The sequence below is a fragment of the Dreissena polymorpha genome, chromosome 16, assembly GCF_020536995.1.
Source record: "Dreissena polymorpha isolate Duluth1 chromosome 16, UMN_Dpol_1.0, whole genome shotgun sequence".
Classification (NCBI taxonomy): domain Eukaryota; kingdom Metazoa; phylum Mollusca; class Bivalvia; order Myida; family Dreissenidae; genus Dreissena; species Dreissena polymorpha.
The window spans coordinates 30054208-30074002 of record NC_068370.1 but is presented as its reverse complement, the minus strand read 5'-3'; the positions used below and the strand labels follow the sequence as shown (position 1 = coordinate 30074002).

At 38.6% G+C, this 19795-nt stretch overlaps 1 protein-coding gene across 8 annotated transcripts in view; it reads left to right on the top strand.

Moving 5' to 3' along the window:
- LOC127861438 (nuclear factor 1 A-type-like) overlaps positions 1 to 19795 on the top strand; it is a 94664-nt gene that overhangs the window by 63292 nt on the left and 11577 nt on the right. For 6 of the 8 annotated variants that reach the window (XM_052399915.1, XM_052399916.1, XM_052399914.1 and 3 more), the window contains 6 exons: positions 3373 to 3543; positions 5033 to 5251; positions 6842 to 6952; positions 14573 to 14715; positions 17139 to 17298; positions 19323 to 19471. In XM_052399915.1, coding sequence (XP_052255875.1) covers positions 3373 to 3543; positions 5033 to 5251; positions 6842 to 6952; positions 14573 to 14715; positions 17139 to 17298; positions 19323 to 19471 — 953 coding nt within the window. The remainder of the gene's footprint in view (positions 1 to 3372; positions 3544 to 5032; positions 5252 to 6841; positions 6953 to 14572; positions 14716 to 17138; positions 17299 to 19322; positions 19472 to 19795) is intronic. The other 2 variants (XM_052399919.1, XM_052399920.1) reach the window with 2 other exon arrangements.

Genomic DNA, 19795 nt, shown 5'->3' with positions numbered 1-19795 from the left:
AAATATATATAGTGGAGCTATCCTACTCACCCCGGCGTCGATGTTTCTGTTTTGTTCTGTTAGCGTTAGCGTGCAAATGTTAAAGTTTTCGTACTACCCCAATTATTTTCATTGTCCCTTGACGTATTGCTTTCATATTTTGCATAATTGTTTACCGACATGACCCCAACCTATAAACAAGAGCAGACAACTCTATCAAGCATTTTGTCATAATTATGGCCCCTTTTCCACTTAGAATATGCAGCAAATGTTAAAGTTTTCGTACTACCCCATTTATTATACCCCCACAAACGAAGTTTAGGGGGGTATATAGGAGTGAGCTTGTCTGTCGGTCGGTCCATATTAAGTGTCCGCTCTCTAATTCAAGTAGTTTTCATCCGATCTTCACCAAACTTGGTCAGAAGTTGTATCTACATGATGTCTAGGCCAAGTTCGAACATGGGCCTTGTCAGGTCAAAAACTAGGTCACGGGGTCACTTAGTGTGTTTTAAACATTCAGCATGTTGTCTGCTTTCTAATTCAAGTAGTTTTCATCCGATCTTCACCAAACTTGGTCGGAAGTTGTATCTAGATGATCTTCAGGCCATGTTCAAACATGGGCCTTGCCGGGTCAAAAACTAAGTCAGGGTGTCACTAAGTGCGTTTTAAACATTCAGCATTTTGTCCGCTCTCTAATTCAAGTAGTTTTCATCCGATCTTCACCAAAGTTGGTCAGAAGTTGTATCAAGATGATCTTAAGGCCAAGTTAGAACATGGGCCTTGCCGGGTCAAAAACTGGGTCACCGGGTCACTTAGCAAGTTTTACACATTGAGCATGATGTCCGCTCTCTATTTCAAGTAGTTTAAATCCGATCTTCACCACACTTGGTCAGAAGTTGTAACTAGATGATGTGTAGGTATGGTTCGAAGATGGGCCATGCCGGGTCAAAAACTAGGTCACAGGGTCACTTAGTGTGTTTTAAACCTCACCATGTTGTCCGCTCTCTATTTCAAGTAGTTTTTATCCAATCTTCACCAAAATTGGTCAGAAGTTGTATCTTGATAATGTCTAGGGCAAGTTTGAATATGGATCATGCCGGGTCAAAAACAAGGTCACGGGGTCACTTAGGGCGTTTTAAACATCACAATGTTGTCCGCTCTATAATTCAAGTAGTTTTCATCCAATCTTCACCAAACTTGGTCAGAAGTTGTATCTAAATGATGTCTAGTTTAAGTTTGAATATGGGTCATGCCGGATCAAAAACTAGGTCACGGGTCACTTAGGGCGTTTTAAACATCACAATGTTGTCCGCTCTCTAATTCAAGTAGTTTTCATCCAATCTTCACCAAACTTGGTCAGAAGTTGTATCTAGATGATGTCTAGTTCAAGTTTGAATATGGGTCTGCCGGGTCAAAAACTAGGTTACGGGGTATCTTAGTGCATTTTAAACCGCACCATGTTGTCTGCTCTCTAATTAAAGTAGTTTTCATCCAATCCTCACCAAACTTGGTCACAAGTTTTATCTAAATGATCTCTAGGACAAGTTTGAACATGGGCCATTCCGGGCCTAAAACTAGGTCACGGGGTCACTTAGTGCGATTTTTAACATTCAGCATGGTGTCAGCCCTCTAATTCAAGTAGTTTACATCCGATCTTCACCAAACTTGGTCACAAGTTTTATGGAGATGATCTTAAGGCCAAGTAAGAACATGGGTCTTTCTGGGTCAAAAACTAGGTCAAGGGGTCACTAAGTGCGTTTTAAAAATTGAGCATGGTGTCCGCTGTTTTTTGTGAAGACGACATGCAAAATAGTATGTGTCAAATCTGCATGTGGGGGTATTCGTCACGTCTGTGACAAAGCTCTAGTTTTCATTGTCACTTCACATATTGCTTTCATATTTTGCATACTTGTTTACCAACATCACCCCAACCTATAAACAAGAGCAGACAACTCTATCAAGCATTTTGTTATAATTAACCCCTTTTATACTTAGAATATGCATACTATTGATAAATCTATGTTAAAGTTTGCAAACTACCCCAAATATTTCCTATATCCTTTGACATATTGCTTTTATATTTTGCATACTTGTTTACCAACATGACCCCAACCTATAAACAAGAGCAGACCACTGTATCAAGCTTTTTTACATAACTATGGCCCCTTTTACACAGATAATTAAACATTTTGCTTAAATTGCAATAACGTCTTTATTTATGATCACATTTTATTATTACTTTGACAAAACAACACTTACCTGAATACCACAATGGATTCCACCCAAACAATAACCCCACGCCCATACCTAGAATCCCTTCCCCCCCCCCCCCCCAACCCCCCCCTCCCATTTTTTTAAACTTCATCTAATTAATTACCACACCCACATTATACCCCCTCTCACCCCCCCCCCCTACCCACCCCCTACACCCCCCCCAAATTTTTTTTTTCTCCTTTTTTTATTTTTGAAAGATCGTCTAATAAATAACCACACCCCACTATACCCCCTCTCACACCCCCCCCCCCACACCCCCCAAAAAAAAAAAAAAAAATATTTGTTTTACTTTTTTTATTTTTGAAAGATCGTCTAATAAATTATTGAATATGAACAATTTCCCTGTGATGGCTTATGTTATAATGTCAAGCACTCGAATAGTCAAGCGCGCTGTCCTCTGACAGCTCTTGTTCTTTTTAACTACATGTATCTCATGCTTCAACTTAACAGATGAGCAGGATATATCATCAATAATAATCACCATTTATTCAGGCTTTTGTAGTCCCTTACTAAATTATATTCAATAACAGACTTTTCATGAGAGATTCATGTTTCAAAGGCTTCATTTCAAACCCTGAGATACTATTAACAGAAAACAGCATAAAACCTGAACAGCCTGTGAGTTACAAGCAGGTTGTTCTGGTTTTATTATCCCCCGCCATAGGCGGAGGGATATTGTTTTGGCGTTGTCCGTCCTTCCGTCTGTCCGGCACTTTTGTGTCCGAAGCCATATCTTGGATGTGCTTTGGGGGTTTTTCTTGAAACTTGGTATGAGTGTATATATATGGATAAGAGGATGATGCACCCCAAATGGCATTGTACACCATCGGATAATAACGGAGTTATGGCCCTTTGTATCTTGAAAAAATGCTTTTTTTGTGTATCCGGAGCCATATCTTGGAAGTGCTTTGACGGATTTCATTGAAACTTGGTATGAGTATATATATGGATAAGAGGATGATGCACGTTGGCGTTGTCCATCCGTCCAGAAAACTTTTGTGTCCAGAAGTATAATGGCAGGGGATATCAATTTAACGAATTTGCTTGTTATTGTTGCATATAATAATTTTCACTTTGCTTCTGAGTATATATTGTCAATAATAGTCACCATTCATTCAGGTAATCCTCACAAGCGACTGAAGCGGTCGACGATGAGCTCAATCTCTAGTGCGGATGAGGACCAGGAGAGCATTGGGGACGACACAGAGCAGATGTCCAGCTACTACAAGGCATCCGGCGGGATGGGCGGGCACACATCGGCATGGCAACAAGACCCTAATATGGACCCAGGTAAAGGGATTTGGACTCATGACTTTGAAACAGATTTGGGAGTTTTAGGGAGTTTGTGTGACTTATGTATGTATATGTAAATGTATATTTTTAACTGTGTGTCAGACACAGTGGTTATACACATCCTTTTGGAACTACCTACTGAGTCTGTGTTTTTTACTTCATCATGACACTTGTCTTTGAAGTGCAACAGTGTTTTGCTTGAATTGGGATTTACCTCCTCAGAAATACAACTTAATGTGCAATGTGCTTGAATGATGTGCTAATGAGTTGTTGTGTATGCCATGGTTTGATATTTCCTTCTAACAGTAAGATTTTTTTCGAAATATAATTTTTTAATATTTTGCTAACCTAAGCACACTTTGTTCTTAAAAGATTGGTTACGGTTTACCTTCAACATCTCCTTATTACTCATTATACTACAGGTATTCTATTGAAACTTCGCATATTTGTTTGGGTTCACTGAAGTTCCATAACTCTATTCTTCAAATCAGATAGGTAATTGATGTCAAAATGAGCCTTTGGGAGACTGCGCTCTGTCTTGGGACAATTCTTGTTAATTTACTAATTGCACAGTTTTTCTGAAACAAACATTTTGTTTGCTTGGTTTTCTTGGAGATTTCTGATTTGTTTTCTAGTTCATCTTAATATCTGATACAAAACAAAGCAGTTTTTACAGAGGGGGTAATCAGGTGATAGTCAAGATGGCAACGTCTTAGCCGAGACAGGTATTTTTCTCTGTTTGATACCCTTTATTTCTTGTTTTATTTTTTTAATTCAGCTCACTTTCCAGCCATATCAGCAAAAAGTTACTAGTGTTTATTTCATAATAATATTCGCTCTATATCTCAACTTTACTTGCTATAAAATTTCTTAGCAGGATGACCTTAGTAACTTATAGATCCGCTTAGAAAGTTTGCAGCGAGTTAAGTTGAGATATCACTTTCTTACTGATATGGCTAGAAAGTGTGCGTCATTTAAAAAATCAAACAGAAGTAATAAAGGGTATAAAAAGGCAAAATACCTGCATCTGCATGGACGTCACCATCTTGACTATCACATGATTACCCCCTCTGTTTTAACTGTAGTTATCATAGTTCCAGACAGTTGCTACAAATCCAAAATAACACACACAAAAAAACAATTATAAAATAGTACGGAAACCTTTGCTTAGGTGAAAAGTTTCAAAGATTTGTAGAAATAATCACTGTCTGCAAGTTTTCAAATTTGCCACCATTTATAGTGTACATTTGCCTATATATTTTAATCACCTAACACTAGCATCATTATTTCTCGTCATCATTTTGATGATCATTTTTGTCATGAGCATCAGGTGTTACTGTTTATCTTGTGTGTATCAAAGCATTTTCAGATTTATGCATGTTTGTGTAATCAGACTACAGAATGATTTATTTTACAGAAATTCCTGTTCACTTTTTTTTCATTGCATAGCTACAATTTCATGCATCGCATTATCATACTGTGCTAGGTGCCCCATCATCCTCCTCATCTTCGGGATTGCATTCCCCTCGCGTTTTACACTCCCTCCAATCAACGGCCTCAGAGCGCAAGGGGTTCACTCCCGTGACACCTCGGCCCGAGCATGCAGCAACGCCTCCTCGAGTCCTGGGCGGTTATGTACGGCCGCATGAACTCGGGAGAGAGCCTTCACGAAACTTAAATCCATCCAATCAGGCTGATGTGACAGGTGAATTAGTATTGGCTTTGGTTATTTTTTCACAAGCCTTGGAGGAATATCACTGCTTTTTTAACCCTCTAAATTTCCATTACATCCATAGTGGAATGAAAATGGGTTTTATCACTACTGGTTACAAAGACACATTGAAGGAATCAAGTTGATCACTACTGGTTACAAAGACACATTGAAGGAATCAAGTTGATCACTACTGGTTACAAAGACACATTGAAGGAATCAAGTTGATCACTACTGGTTACAAAGACACATTGAAGGAATCAAGTTGATCACTACTGGTTACAAAGACACATTGAAGGAATCAAGCATCAGTTTATTTGATTATCATGAACATATCCAGGGTTTTGAATTATTTCAATATATCTGAATAAAAAAGGCAACCCTTTTGATGCTCTACACAAGGTATAAAGTATGAGATTGTGGTAATAATCTACAGAATCTGTTCAACTTCACTCATTTGTGTGTGTCCCTATCTGAATGTGTCTTCTAGATGTGAACTTGTATTAGCAATTTGATGAAATTGCCAGAACCCAGATTGTATACATAGAAGATCCTGCATTTCTTATAGTAGCATTAAGTTTAAATTGTAATTACTGTGGTTAGATTCAGTATATAGGTTCTTTGGTTTATATGCATAGAATTGACATGGACATCATTTTATGTTTTCATTTTGCAATTTATTTTAACTATTAGCATTTATCATTCCATAATCTCATGTAACAAATCATTCCAATATGTACATTTACAAAGGGCTTTTTAGCACCTGTTATAATTTCCTTATTTTAGAAAAAATATCCCTATTATAAGGAAAACATTCATATCAGGACAATTAATAATCCTATTTATGTTAGAGGAATTCTGCATGATTTGAAGTAATTTTCTGTAAGAATTATGCCTTATAAGCTCAAACTATGGAGCCTTATTCATGGGAAACAGAGCTTAATGAATGTGGGTTAAGTGTCGTCATCTTAGATGAGTCTGTGGAGTTGGGACCGACACTTTCTGCTTTTTTGGTATTTTGCGTTTTAAGGAAGCCTCTTCTAAGTGAAAATCCGACAAGCAGAAAGTGTCTTGCCAGAGTCCCCTGTGTGGACCTAACAGCAGAAAGTGTCTTGCCAGAGTCCCCTGTGTGGACCTAACAGCAGAAAGTGTCTTGCCAGAGTCCCCTGTGTGGACCTAACAGCAGAAAGTGTCTTGCCAGAGTCCCCTGTGTGGACCTAACAGCAGAAAGTGTCTTGCCAGAGTCCCCTGTGTGGACCTAACAGCAGAAAGTGTCTTGCCAGAGTCCCCTGTGTGGACCTAACAGCAGAAAGTGTCTTGCCAGAGTCCCCTGTGTGGACCTTACAGGCTTAGTGTGTTGCCAGAGTCCCCTGTGTGGACCGTACAGGCTTATCTGGGAGGACACTTTGTGCACATGCATTGAGACAAGTTTTTCGAGAAAAAGGCTCTAAGGATTAAAAAAAGCCCTATTTGTAACATGTACCATTCATTGTCCTTCAGTTTTTTTCCCCATTTGTGACCCTCCATGTATGTTGCTCATGCCCCATGTTCTGTTTCATTGCATCTCATCATCATATCGTGTAGAAATCTCAGACAGCGACGAGGACAGACCGTCTCCACGGCAACGATCGCACGACCGACCCGCGATCTCCGTCGGCAACGCTAGCTTTCACCCGATTCTCACCACTCTAGTTGGTATGGGAGACAACAGTAACAAGTTTTTCATTCCAATATTTCTCTCTCCTTCTATTGTCTCGTCTTCACTCGCAAGTAGTAACTTCCTGGGCATTCTTTCCCTCTTCCCCGTTCTGTCGTAGTGGTGGTGATGGTGGTGATGGAGGTGGTGTTTGGTATAATTAACCAGGTTTTCCGAAGGAAAAAACTGGTTATTAGATTGGCGAATGCGGGCGGGCTGGCGGGCGGGCGGAACAAGCTTGTCCGGGCCATAACTATGTCGTTCATTGTCAGATTTTAAAATCATTTGGCACATTTGTTCACCATCATTGGACGGTGTGTCGCGCGAAATAATTACGTCGATATCTCCAAGGTCAAGGTCACACTTTGAGTTCAAAGGTCAAAAATGGCCATAAATGAGCTTGTCCTGGCCATAACTATGTCATTCATTGTGAGATTTTAAAATCATTTGGCACATTTGTTCACCATCATGGGAGGGTGTTGCACGAAAGAATCACGTCAATATCTCCAATGTCAAGGTCGCCACGACTAAAAATAGATTTAAAAACAAAAACTTAAAAGGGGGTTAATTTTGTTTGTTCATTTCAAAAGTTCAGTTTGAGTTTTCTCCCTTTATCAGATTTTTTTCACAATGAAAACCTGGTTTTGTGACAATTTTGTCCCTTGTTATAACCTAGATTTATTGTCTTTTTCAGGTAAATTATGTTTGTAGTATTTTGTATCATAAATATTGTGATTATCTTGTGCTTTGTTTTTTCGTTAATTTTAAACACATTTATTGTTAATGATATTTTGAAACTTGTAAACTTCAATAAGTTGTAAATACTATATTTCTGAAAATTTAATGTAGATAATTTGTTTTGTTTTAAATCAAATTTCAAAAATATTTTGTCTTTATTGCTTATATATTTGTGGTATATACTCACCAATTTAACATTTATAGTTGTGAAAATGCTCTATAAGTTATTTAATTATGTATTAATTATACTTTTTGGTTAGAACAGTAAAATGTCAAAAATTATTTGGGAAATATATGAATGATTTTTAATGGTTTCATTCATTTTAGTTGTCAATAATTTACAGATATTAACAGGACAATAAAAATAATGATATGAATGTAGTATAAACAATGAAAAGCCTTAATTGAAACAGTGTAATATTATAGCATAAACAAGTAAATTCACTTTGTGTATCCAACATTTCTGTACCCAAGTCTCCCTAGTTTATATAGTATATATGTTGTTCTGTTAACATTGTTCGAAACCGTTTTTATTGTCAAGCTCACTTGCTGACCACTCAGTAAAGCATTCACAATGGTAGAGTGTATGTTTGTGCCTCGGATGTGTCCACTGTCATTGATTGTGCAATATTAAATTAATTGCCATAAATGTTCACCATCACAAGTCAGATGTGTCTTGTGAAAAACCTGCGCCCTACGTCAAGGGTCAAGGTCTCATGTAGAAATCAATGGTCACACAACCGCTTGTCCTGACAGTAACTGTTAGTGCTGCACCGAATCCAAAATTTCAATCGGATCCAAATTCGAATCCAAAGGCTTGGATATCGAATATCGGTTCGAATCCTAATTTGAAAGTAAAAATATGGAAAAGAAATTATAATTTATATTGTGATAACCAAAATTATGTTTTGAAACACCAGAACGTATATATGTCTTATGAGAAAAGTAATTAACTTTTATTATTATTATTAACTTTACAGCTACTAATATTTTTACTACTTTAGCAGCATTGTTAGATGCAGCTGCAGACGCAACAGCAGTAGTGTAAGCAGAAATAACGACATTAAAAACAAAAACAAATAGTAGATGACAAAATTGACTTACGTTGTTCGAAAAAAAAAAAAATACCCGGGTCCAGATTCCGCAAATTTCTCAAAATCGCACATACACGAAATAGTGTAAGCATTTTAACGACCAACATTTATAATAATGTCTCATATTAAACACATCTATGTCAGTCAGATATAATATGAATAACGCTGTATTTTAACAAGCAAAAAATGCATCACACACACAATCTGCAATAAGTATCAATAAAATACTTCGTAACGACCACTTATAAGCCAGAATTAGTATGCTGATAAAACCCAAAATGCTTCCACACCGAGGATTTTAATTGTTTATGTGCATCGCGATTTTTTTTCTGCGCCATTTTGCACCATCGAAAACGAAAGTAGACTGTGTAGTACCATGTTTTTCGAAAAAGTAGCGATAATTGTGACAAACTACATGCCAGTCAGCCTTTCAAACAGAAAAAAACAATTTAACGAAACGTATGAGGGCGAAAGAAACAGTTAACGCAAACGTAAGGTTAAACTCAAATAAGATCAGGATTCGAAACCGATTTTACCAATCACGGTTAGATCCGCGAATCCTCGTTTGGATCCGCGAATCTTGGATATTTCGGATATTCGGTGCAGCCCTAGTACTGTCATTTATCAGGCAATTTGAAAATAACTTACAACAAATGACCACCATAAAGAGTGAGCATGGTGCTGGCGTACCTGTCCCCTTTAGTGTCAAGGTCACACTTATAGATCAACAGCCATAGTTCGCCTTTAAAAAATTTGACTGGTTTGCTATTTTTAATTCCTGGTGCAATAAAAAAAAACACACAAAAGTTCACCATGGGGAGACCACTTGACAGATGTAACACTTCTCTCCTTACCAGAGAGGTCAAACACACTCTTTGATCTAATGTAGCATATGGCCATAAAACATACAGTCGGACAGTAATTCATTGATCATGCAATTTGAAAATAAGTTTCATCAAATGACAACCACAGGATGACAGCAGGTCATATATAACCTGTCTATGTCAATGGTTGAGGTCACACTTAGAGGTCAAAGGTAAATCTTGGCCATAAAGTATCCAGAGTTGAACTTCATCATGTAATGTAAACTGAAACATAGATGTCCTTCGTGAAAAGAAGATTTGTTGCATGTCACATTGCTCTCTCTAACTCAAAGGTCAAGGTGAAACTTTATGGTTTAAGGTTGAATTTGTTCATACTTTAACTTCATCATTCATCATGAAATTTTATGATAATTGACCACACATGTTCACCATGTGGAGACTGATGGCCATGTGTAAGAACTTTTGAAGTCAAAGGTCAGGTACAAACTGAATTTTACAGGTCAAAAGGCACATTTTGTCCAATTATATTAAGTATGGACTTAAACTTCATCATTTGTTATGAAAGTTTCAAAATCATTTACCTAAAATGATCACCAGGTGGAGAGGCAGGGCACCCGTTGCCATTTGCATTTTTCGCCAAATGCGAAAGTTTCAGAAAAGTGGCGATAAAATCATTGAATTTGAGAAGTGGCGAAAATGGATTTTCTTATATTTCTTGCTAAACAAATGGCATAAGCAACTAATTGTGTCATAACCAAAGATTGGAAATAGACATTGGAGTAAGGACTAGTGTAATATATACACAAATGTAGATTTTTAATAGTAAAGCAAATTATAAATTCATAAAAAATGGCACATGAAAAAAGGCGAAAATTAGTGGTGAAAGAAAATTTTATGCCAACGCGAACCCTTAGAGGCTGTGTTACCCTGTGGGCAAATGTCAAGGTCACACCAAAGGCCAAACATGTGCAAGTTGCAGCTTGTTAAATAAATAACCAGCATTATTGAAAATGAACTGGACATGATGACAACTGGCATCAAGGTACATTGGTTGGTTTACTTGGAAAAACTTGCAAACAGTATCAGTTCATATTGTATTCAAAATATCAAAGTGATGATGTTGTAACCTAATAAATAAAGCACACTAACACTGACTTAACTAAAAGTGTTTCCTTATTTAGAAATAATCCCATTAACTGTACATATATGTAGCTAGCAGTATGTAAAACAACTATCTCAATAAAATGTGATTTTAATTTAACAAAACCTATGTCATTTAAATACAAACTGCCCTAACAAGTTTGGAAGGTTTACAGTTGGGATATGAAATTCTTGTTTGATTATGGTTCTTTATTGACCAGTCACCAAAACACAGATCCCTCCGCTCAATTGGTTTACAGTTGGGATATGAAATTCTTGTTTGATTATGGTTCTTTATTGACCAGTCGCCAAAACACAGATCCCTCGGCTCAATTGGTTTACAGTTGGGATATGAAATTTTTGCTTGATTATGGTTCTTTATTGAGCAGTCACCAAAACACATATCCCTCCGCTCAATTAGTTTTCTTCCGCAAATGTAATTCTAATACTCTGACACTGTTTGTGGTAACATGTTGTGGTGAAAAACAGTCTCAGATTGGTCGACATGTTTGTTTCATTGACAACTGGCGAGTGGTTACTTGGGCAAAAAGCCTTAGAATTTGGTCAAAGGAAGTGTTTTGGAGTGGATATTTTAATGTTGTCATTGATATTCATTCTTTGATATTGAACTTTTAAATGCTTACCTTTATTTGAAGATGAACTGTTCAGCAATGAAAGTGTGTTATCATCAGTAATGTTATGGATGTTCCATGACTGGTCTTGCATGCACAGATGTCTTGTAAGATTTTGTCATCTCAAATTAGTATTGTCCATCATCATAAAATTTCACAATTTCACAAAGTTTTACACTTGTCATTATGGGTTCTTTTTCATGACAATTTTGATGTTATTAATTTAAACTTTAAGTTGTTGTTCTTGAAATACAATATAAATGCTTTAAATTAAATCAAATGTGTACACACATAATAATTTATGTAAAAACATGCAATTTTAGCTCGACCTTTAACTGAATAGTCCAAGCTATCCTACTCGCCCAAAAGTCAGTATCGGCTACTGAGTTATACTCTGCTTAAGGTAAACATGCAATGTCTGGCTTCTACATTTCATGTTTCCACTACAGGTATTCAATTGAAACATCACCATCACACAATCACACGTGTGGGAGGGGGGGGGCTGTGATAGGTCATATACTCATGCACACCTAACATGGGGTTGTATCTTGTTCCAGTTATGTCAAGTCACTGATGCTATAAATACATTTTTGGATGTGCGTCTTTAAACTTCAGTTAGATGATGATATTGTGCTGAAATTGTGTGTGTGTTGGTAGATATGGTGAGGGGTTGCATTTAGGGTCTATGGGGTCAAGGTCACTTTAACCAAAAATAGAAAAAAAAGTATTTGCTCAATTACCCCAGCTTGAATGGAGATATTGTGCTCTTATTTTGTTAACCAGGTTTTCCGAAGGAAAAACCTGATTATTTGATTGGCAAATGTCGGTGGGCTGGCGGGCGGAACAAGCTTGTCCGGGCCATAACTTTGTCGTTCATTGTGAGATTTTAAAATCATTTGGCACATTTGTTCACCATCATTAGACGGTGTGTCGCGCGAAAGAATTACTTCGATATCTTCAAGGTCAAGGTCACACTTTGAGTTCAAAGGTCAAAAATGGCCATAAATGAGCTTGGCCGGGCCACAACTATGTCATTCATTGTGAAATTTTAAAATCATTTGACACATTTGTTCACCATCATGGGACAGTGTGTTGCACAAAAGAATTACATCAATATCTCCAACGTCAAGGTCGCCACGACTAAAAAAAGATTTATTTTGAAACAAAGGGGGTTAATTGTGTTTGTTCACTTCAAAAGTTCAGTTTGAGTTGTCTCCCTTTATCAAACTTTTTTATGCCCCCCTTCGAAGAAGAGGGGGTATATTGTTTTGCTCATGTCGGTCGTTCGGGCGGTCCGTCCACCAGATGGTTTCCGGATGATAACTCAAGAACACTTACGCCTAGGATCATGAAATTTCATAGGTACATTGATCATGACTCGCAGATGACCCTTATTGATTTTCAGGTCACTTGATTAAAGGTCAAGGTCATGGTGACCCGAAATAGTAAAATGGTTTCTGGATGATAACTCAAGAACGCTTATGCCTAGGATCAAGAAACTTCATAGGTACATTGATCATGACTCGAAGATGACCCCTATTGATTATCAGGTCACTAGGTCAAAGGTCAAGGTCAGGGTGACCCGAAATAGTAAAATGGTTTCCGGATGATAACTCAAAAACGCTTATGCCTAGGATCATGAAACTTCATAGGTACATTGATCATGACTAGCAGATGACTCCTATTGATTTTCAGGTCACTAGGTCAAAGGTCAAGGTCATTTGAAAAATAAGTTATGAGCTATTGTCATCACCTTGGTGTAGGTGTCTGGTTGAGTTTTGTGTTTAGGTCCACTTTTCTCATAAAGTATCAAAACTATTGCATTCAAACTTGGTACACTTAATTACTATCATGAGGGGACTGGGCAGGCAAAGTTAGATAACTCTGGTGTGCATTTTGACAGAATTATTTGCCCTTTTTATACTAAGAAAATTGAAAATTTGGTTAAGAAAAAAGTATACTTTTTGCGATTGGGAATATAGCCGAATTTCGGCTATAAAATCGGGCGTAAAAAAAAACCTTCCTAGGATCATGAATCTCATAGGTACATTGATCATGACTGGCAGATGACCCCTATTGATTTTCAGGTCACTAGGTCAAAGGTCAAGGTCACAGTGACTCAAAACTGTACAATGGTTTCTGGGTGATAACTCAAGAATACTTAGGCCTAAGATCATGAAACTTCATAGGTACATTTATTATGACTTGCAGATGACCCCTATTGATTTTTTACTATATAGCCTTGCATCATGCATAGATTAGTGTACAAGTAGTACTGCTTTGTTAGTTGTCAAATATTATATGTTAAAGAATAAAAGAAACATTAAATGGGTGGATTTGGTCAGCTGTATCGGGAGGAGGAGGCTAAATCTGTCCCGAAATTAGTCAGTGAAAACCAAGATTTGGTCAGGGAAAAGTCAGTGAAAAGTCAGGGAATTTTATTTCATCAGGTTGGTGGCAACCCTGATAAACTACATAGCAACTTCATATTTGGCTTACTGGGGGGCATTGTGTTTCTCAAAGAAATCTTGTTTTCACAATGAAAACCTGGTTTTGTGACAATTTTGTCCCTTGTTTGTAGTTAGCTTACATGCAGGGAGGAATTGTTGCATCAAGTGCTGGTTAGGTCAAGGCCATAGTTGCATAAAATATGAAAAATGGTTTCTGCTCAATAATTGGAGTTAGCATGGGACAGTTGTGCTGTTAATGAATGTTTAGGTAGTTTACAGGCAGACCTTGCTTCCAATCTTAAACTAATTCAACTTAATAAATCAGGCAATAATTGAAAATCTAGTTTGTTGGCATGGTCACATTTCTTGTTTTAATTTAAAGGAATTCAGCTGTAAGTTTACATATAATATATAACTACTATAGATATTCACCTTCACATGTGTCTTTGCCTTGTACATTATGTTGTTTTAAAGAATATTGCTTGTAATACAACATGCAAATATTATAGCATTACAACAAACACATCATTATATTCAGAAGATTTCTAGTTTGAAAATAATCTTTTGTAGCCAGCAAAACAAAAATTATTTACTTTCAAAGTGGCTACAACTGAAATTATGTCATAAAAGCATAACATTTACTCCAGTTCTTAAAAAAACTGATTGAATCTTGATTTACCTCCCTTGTAGATAAACCTCTTGATTTACATCCCTTGCTGACTGACCTCCCTTTCTCTCCAGGCATGCAGCCAATGGCGCTGAACTCAAGTCATGGCCACGGAGTGCTCAAGTACTCGGACCAGGGTGGCCATGGTCACAGTGGCGACACATTTCAGGACTTTGTCTCTCTCGTTTGCCAGGAAGCACCAAACCCTCAAGGCCAGGTAAGAACTGTATGCATTTTATCACCTGATTGCTCAGGTGAGCTTTTATGATTGGTCTTTGTCCGTCGTCTGTCCGTCTGACGTCCACATTTGGTTTGTTAACACTCGAGAGGCCTCTTTTCTTATCCGATCTTCATGAAACTTGGTCAGGAGATTTGTCCCAATGAGTCCTCGATTAAGTTTGAAACTGGGTCATGCTGGGTCAAAAACTAGGTCACTATGTCAAAAAAAAGAAAAACCTTGTAAACACTGTAGAAGTCACATTTCATGCCCAATCTTCTTGTAACTTTGTCAAAATGTTTGTCTTAATAATATGTTGGTTGAGTTTAAAAGTGGTTCCGGTCTGTTGAAAAACATGGCCGCCAGTGGGCGGGGCACTTTTCCTTATTTGGCTATAGAGAAACCTTGTAAATACTCTAGAGGCCACATTTCTTGTCCGATCTTCATGAAACTTGGACAGAAGATTTGTCCCAATGATATCTCGATCAAGTTTGAAACTGGGTCATGCTGGGTCAAAAACTAGGTCACTAGGTTAAAAAAAAGAAAAACCTTGTAAACACTGTAGAAGTCACATTTCATGTCCAATCTTTCATGTACCTTTGTCAAAATGTTTGTCTTGATGATATGTTGGTTGAGTTTAAAAGTGGTTCCGGTCCGTTGAAAAACATGGCAGCCAGTGGGCAGGGCAGTATTCCTTCTTTGGCTATAGAGAAACCTTGTAAACACTCTAGAGGCCACATTTCGAGTCCAAATCTTACAAAAACCTTGTAAACACATGTAGAATTAGCATTTCTTGCAAATGTTTGCATGAAAACCATGAAAATGGACAGAACTCAATCAGAATTAATCCTATGCTCACACTGGAAAAGTAAACAGAAGAGAACCAATCTAATATGCTCTAGAGTACTGAATTTTCAACAACCTGTAAGCTATGAACAAGGCCTTGTAAAAAAAGGTGAGCGAACTAGGGCCATCTAGGCCCTCTTGTTTAATGGAAGTCTAATTGCAAACAAACTACATTAAAGGGATCTTTTCACGCTTTGGTAAATTGACAAAATTGAAAAAAGTTGTTTCAGATTCGCAAATTTTCGTTTTAGTTATGATATTTGTGAGGAAACAGTAATACTGAACATTTACCATGGTCTAATATAGCCATTAAATGCATCTTTTGACGATTTTAAAACCTAAAAATTATAAAGCGTTGCAACGCGAAACGATTGAATAATTTGGAGAGTTCTGTTTTTGTCGTTAAATTTTGTGAAACTACGAAGATTGCTTATATAAGGTATAAAATACGTTCAGTGAGTGTACACGGCGGAATAGCTCAGTAGGATAAAGCGTTTTTACTTCAGGACTCTGGCAGGACTCCAGGGGTCACTGGTTCGAAACCTGGTCCGGGCAATGTTCTTTTCCTTTTTTTATTTTATTCTTGATTTTTTACTGGAGCTTTTACGATCCAATGTTTACATTTATCGATATAAAGCATTTAATGAATAAGTTAAAAAAATGCCAAAATCTGTGAAAAGGCCCCTTTAATAGTTACAGTTATAATTTATAGAGTTTCTGATGAGATTTCTATTGCTGATGAGGTTATACGATGGCAAACATAAATAATCTACTTCCGCATTTTATTAAACTGAATACAGCGCAATGATTGGAGTCATTATTGTTACTTTTCGTTCAAATAATATTGGCGAATGTATTTTTAAAGTTCTTTGTGGTAGATGATAAAAAGAATATTACACTAGTTAATTGTTCCAAATTCCAAGTCAATTTTTGTAACAAGAAACAATGGCTTTATTTGATAAATATAAACTATTACACGCGGAATATAACGCTGATCATAGTTTGTGGCAGTAAAGTGCTTTGCACTGTGTGAATATTACATTCGAGGTGGTTCCCCTTTTCGTGTTATACAGCATACCTCAATCCTCTGAACTGATACATACAAATGACAAGTGTAATATTCTGTACGTAATATTTCATTAAACACAATCATTGTTTCTTGTTACAAAAATATACTCAAAACAGTGATAAACATGGAGCTGCATGTGTGTGTCATATTTGCTTATATATTTCTATATAACTGGATCTACTTGATTCATTGCCTGTAGTAAATTTCACACATTTTACCTATATATGAGCCTTGCTTTAAGTTAACTGGGCTCAATGCATGTGCTTAAAGTGTCGTCTCAGTTTAGGCTGTGCAGCCTGCACAGGCTTATAGCGGGCGACACTTTCTGCCTAAATTTGAATTTTGCTAAGAAGAGACATCCATTAAACAAAAATACTATATACCCGGAAAGAGTGCTCCCTGATTAGCCTGTGCGGACTACAGACGCTGCTCTTATACAACATCTTAGCAAATAACATCTTGGTGGTAATTAAAGCTGACTTACAATTTTGCTGTTTTGCCATTACAGTCAAACCCATCATCCCCGCCTGGTAAGGGGTCGGGCAAGATGACCTACTACACCCCGGGGATGCCCCCACCCCCTCCGCCCCCCACCCTTGCGCGACCAGTGGCGTTACTCCGCACCTCAGATGGCTCTGTGATCAGTAGCAACAACACTTCCATGTCGAGTAAGTCAAGTAGAACAGTTCAAAACACTTCCCTGTCGAGTAAGTTGAGTAGAAAGCTTCAATATGCAGTCCTGAGCCGGTATTTACCACCAGAGTCTAAGACTAAGGTTTAAAAATTACAAATACTGTTAAAATGGTAATGTACTAAAACTGCTTCAAAGTCAAGTGAAGCAACCGTGGTATATTTTGTTTAGACCAATATCTTAATGAAATAAGAACCATTTGTAGCCTATGTCTATGCAAACTCTGAGGTATTGTTCACGAGTCTAAGACTATTCCTTATTCTCAAGTCTAAGAATGGGTTGGGGTATATGGTCCCAGTTGAAAACCCAGTCCTGTTGCATGTCAGTTTGATCATCATACCACATAGGGATGGTTTGCCTCTGGAAAGTCTAGTTTCCCCTGATACCACCCCTCTGGAAAGTCAAGTTTCCACTGATAGCACCCCTCTGGATAGTCCAGTATGCCATGCTAGCACTCCTCTGGACAGTCAAGTGTCCCCTGATAGCACCCCTCTGGATAGTCCAGTGTCCTCTGATAGCACCCCTCTGGATAGTCCAGTGTCCTCTGATAGCACCCCTCTGGATAGTCCAGTGTCCTCTGATAGCACCCCTCTGGATAGTCCAGTGTCCTCTGATAGCACCCCTCTGGATAGTCCAGTGTCCTCTGATAGCACCCCTCTGGATAGTCTAGTTTTCCCTGATAGCACCCCTCTGGATAATCCAGTGTCCCCTGATAGCACCCCTCTGGATAGTCCAGTTTCCACTGATAGCACCCCTCTGATAGTCCAGTGTCCTCTGATAGCACCCCTCTGGATAGTCCAGTGTCCTCTGATAGCACCCCTCTGATAGTCCAGTGTCCTCTGATAGCACCCCTCTGGATAGTCCATTTTCAACTGATAGCACCCCTCTGGATAGTCCAGTGTCCTCTGATAGCATCCCTCTGGATAGTCCAGTGTCCTCTGATAGCACCCCTCTGGATAGTCCAGTGTCCTCTGATAGCACCCCTCTGGATAGTCCAGTGTCCCCTGATAGCACCCCTCTGGATAGTCCAGTGTCCCCTGATAGCACCCCTCTGGATATTCCAGTGTCCTCTGATAGCACCCCTCTGGATAGTCCAGTGTCCTCTGATAGCACCCCTCTGGATAGTCCAGTGTCCCCTGATAGCACCCTGTGGATAGTCCAGTTTCAACTGATAGCACCCCTCTGATAGTCCAGTGTCCTCTGATAGCATCCCTCTGGATAGTCCAGTGTCCTCTGATAGCACCCCTCTGGATAGTCCAGTGTCCTCTGATAGCACCCTGTAGATAGTCCAGTTTCCCCTGATAGCATCCCTCTGGATAGTCCAGTTTCCACTGATAGCACCCCTCTGGATAGTCCAGTGTCCCCTGATAGCACCCCTCTGGATAGTCCAGTTTCCCCTGATAGCACCCCTCTGGATAGTCCAGTGTCCCCTGATAGCACCCCTCTGGATAGTCCAGTTTCCCCTGATAGCACCCCTCTGGATAGTCCAGTGTCCCCTGATAGCACCCTGTGGATAGTCCAGTGTCCCCTGATAGCACCCCTCTGGATAATCCAGTGTCCTCTGATAGCACCCCTCTGGATAGCAACTTGATATTTGGCATGCATGTGTATCTCATGGAGCTGCACATTTTGAGTGGTGAAACGTCAAGGTCATCCTTCAAGGTCAATTCAAAAGTCAAATTTTGCAAAATTGAAGATAGCAACTACATATTTAAAATGCATGCGTATCTCATGGAGCTGCACATTTTTGAGTGGTGAAAGGTCAAGGCCATCCTTCAAGGTCAAAGGTTGAATAGATGGCTTCAAAGCGGCGCAATAGTGGGCATTGTGTTTCCGACAAGCACATCTCTTGTTCTGAATAGTCTAGTTCCTTAGGGTCTCAGGTAAGCGCCTAGGGCCTATGGCTCTCTTGTTTTTTATTTGCTTAAGGACTACAATAGTGCAAGAATGCATATCTTAAGTGGTAAATGGTAAAAAACCATTTCAACGGGTTTCTTTCAGGTTCTACAATGAGCATCTCCAACAGCCAGGTGAACGTAAGCAACTCCCCCGGGACCCCGCCGGCCAACCGGTCCATCATGTCTAGTCCATTTGCCATGCTGAACCGGCCAGAACACGGCTTTGCACATATCCATCCACAGGGGCATCAGGTAGTACAAACTTTCTTGTTGAAAATGTGGTCAAACACCATATCCTTTACAGCTTTGTCACTCTTTTTATCCCCCGCCATAGGCGAAGGGATATTGTTTTGGCGTTGTCCGTCCATCCGTCTTTCCGTCCGTCTGAAGCCATATCTTGGAAGTGCTTAGGCGGATTTCATTGAAACTTGGTATGAGTATATATATGGATAAGAGAATGATGCATAGTAAATGTCATTGTACACCATCTGTTTATAACGGAGTAATGGCCCTTTGAATCTTGAAAAAATGCTTTTTTGAGTGTCAAAGATAACACTTTTGTGTCCAGAAGCATAT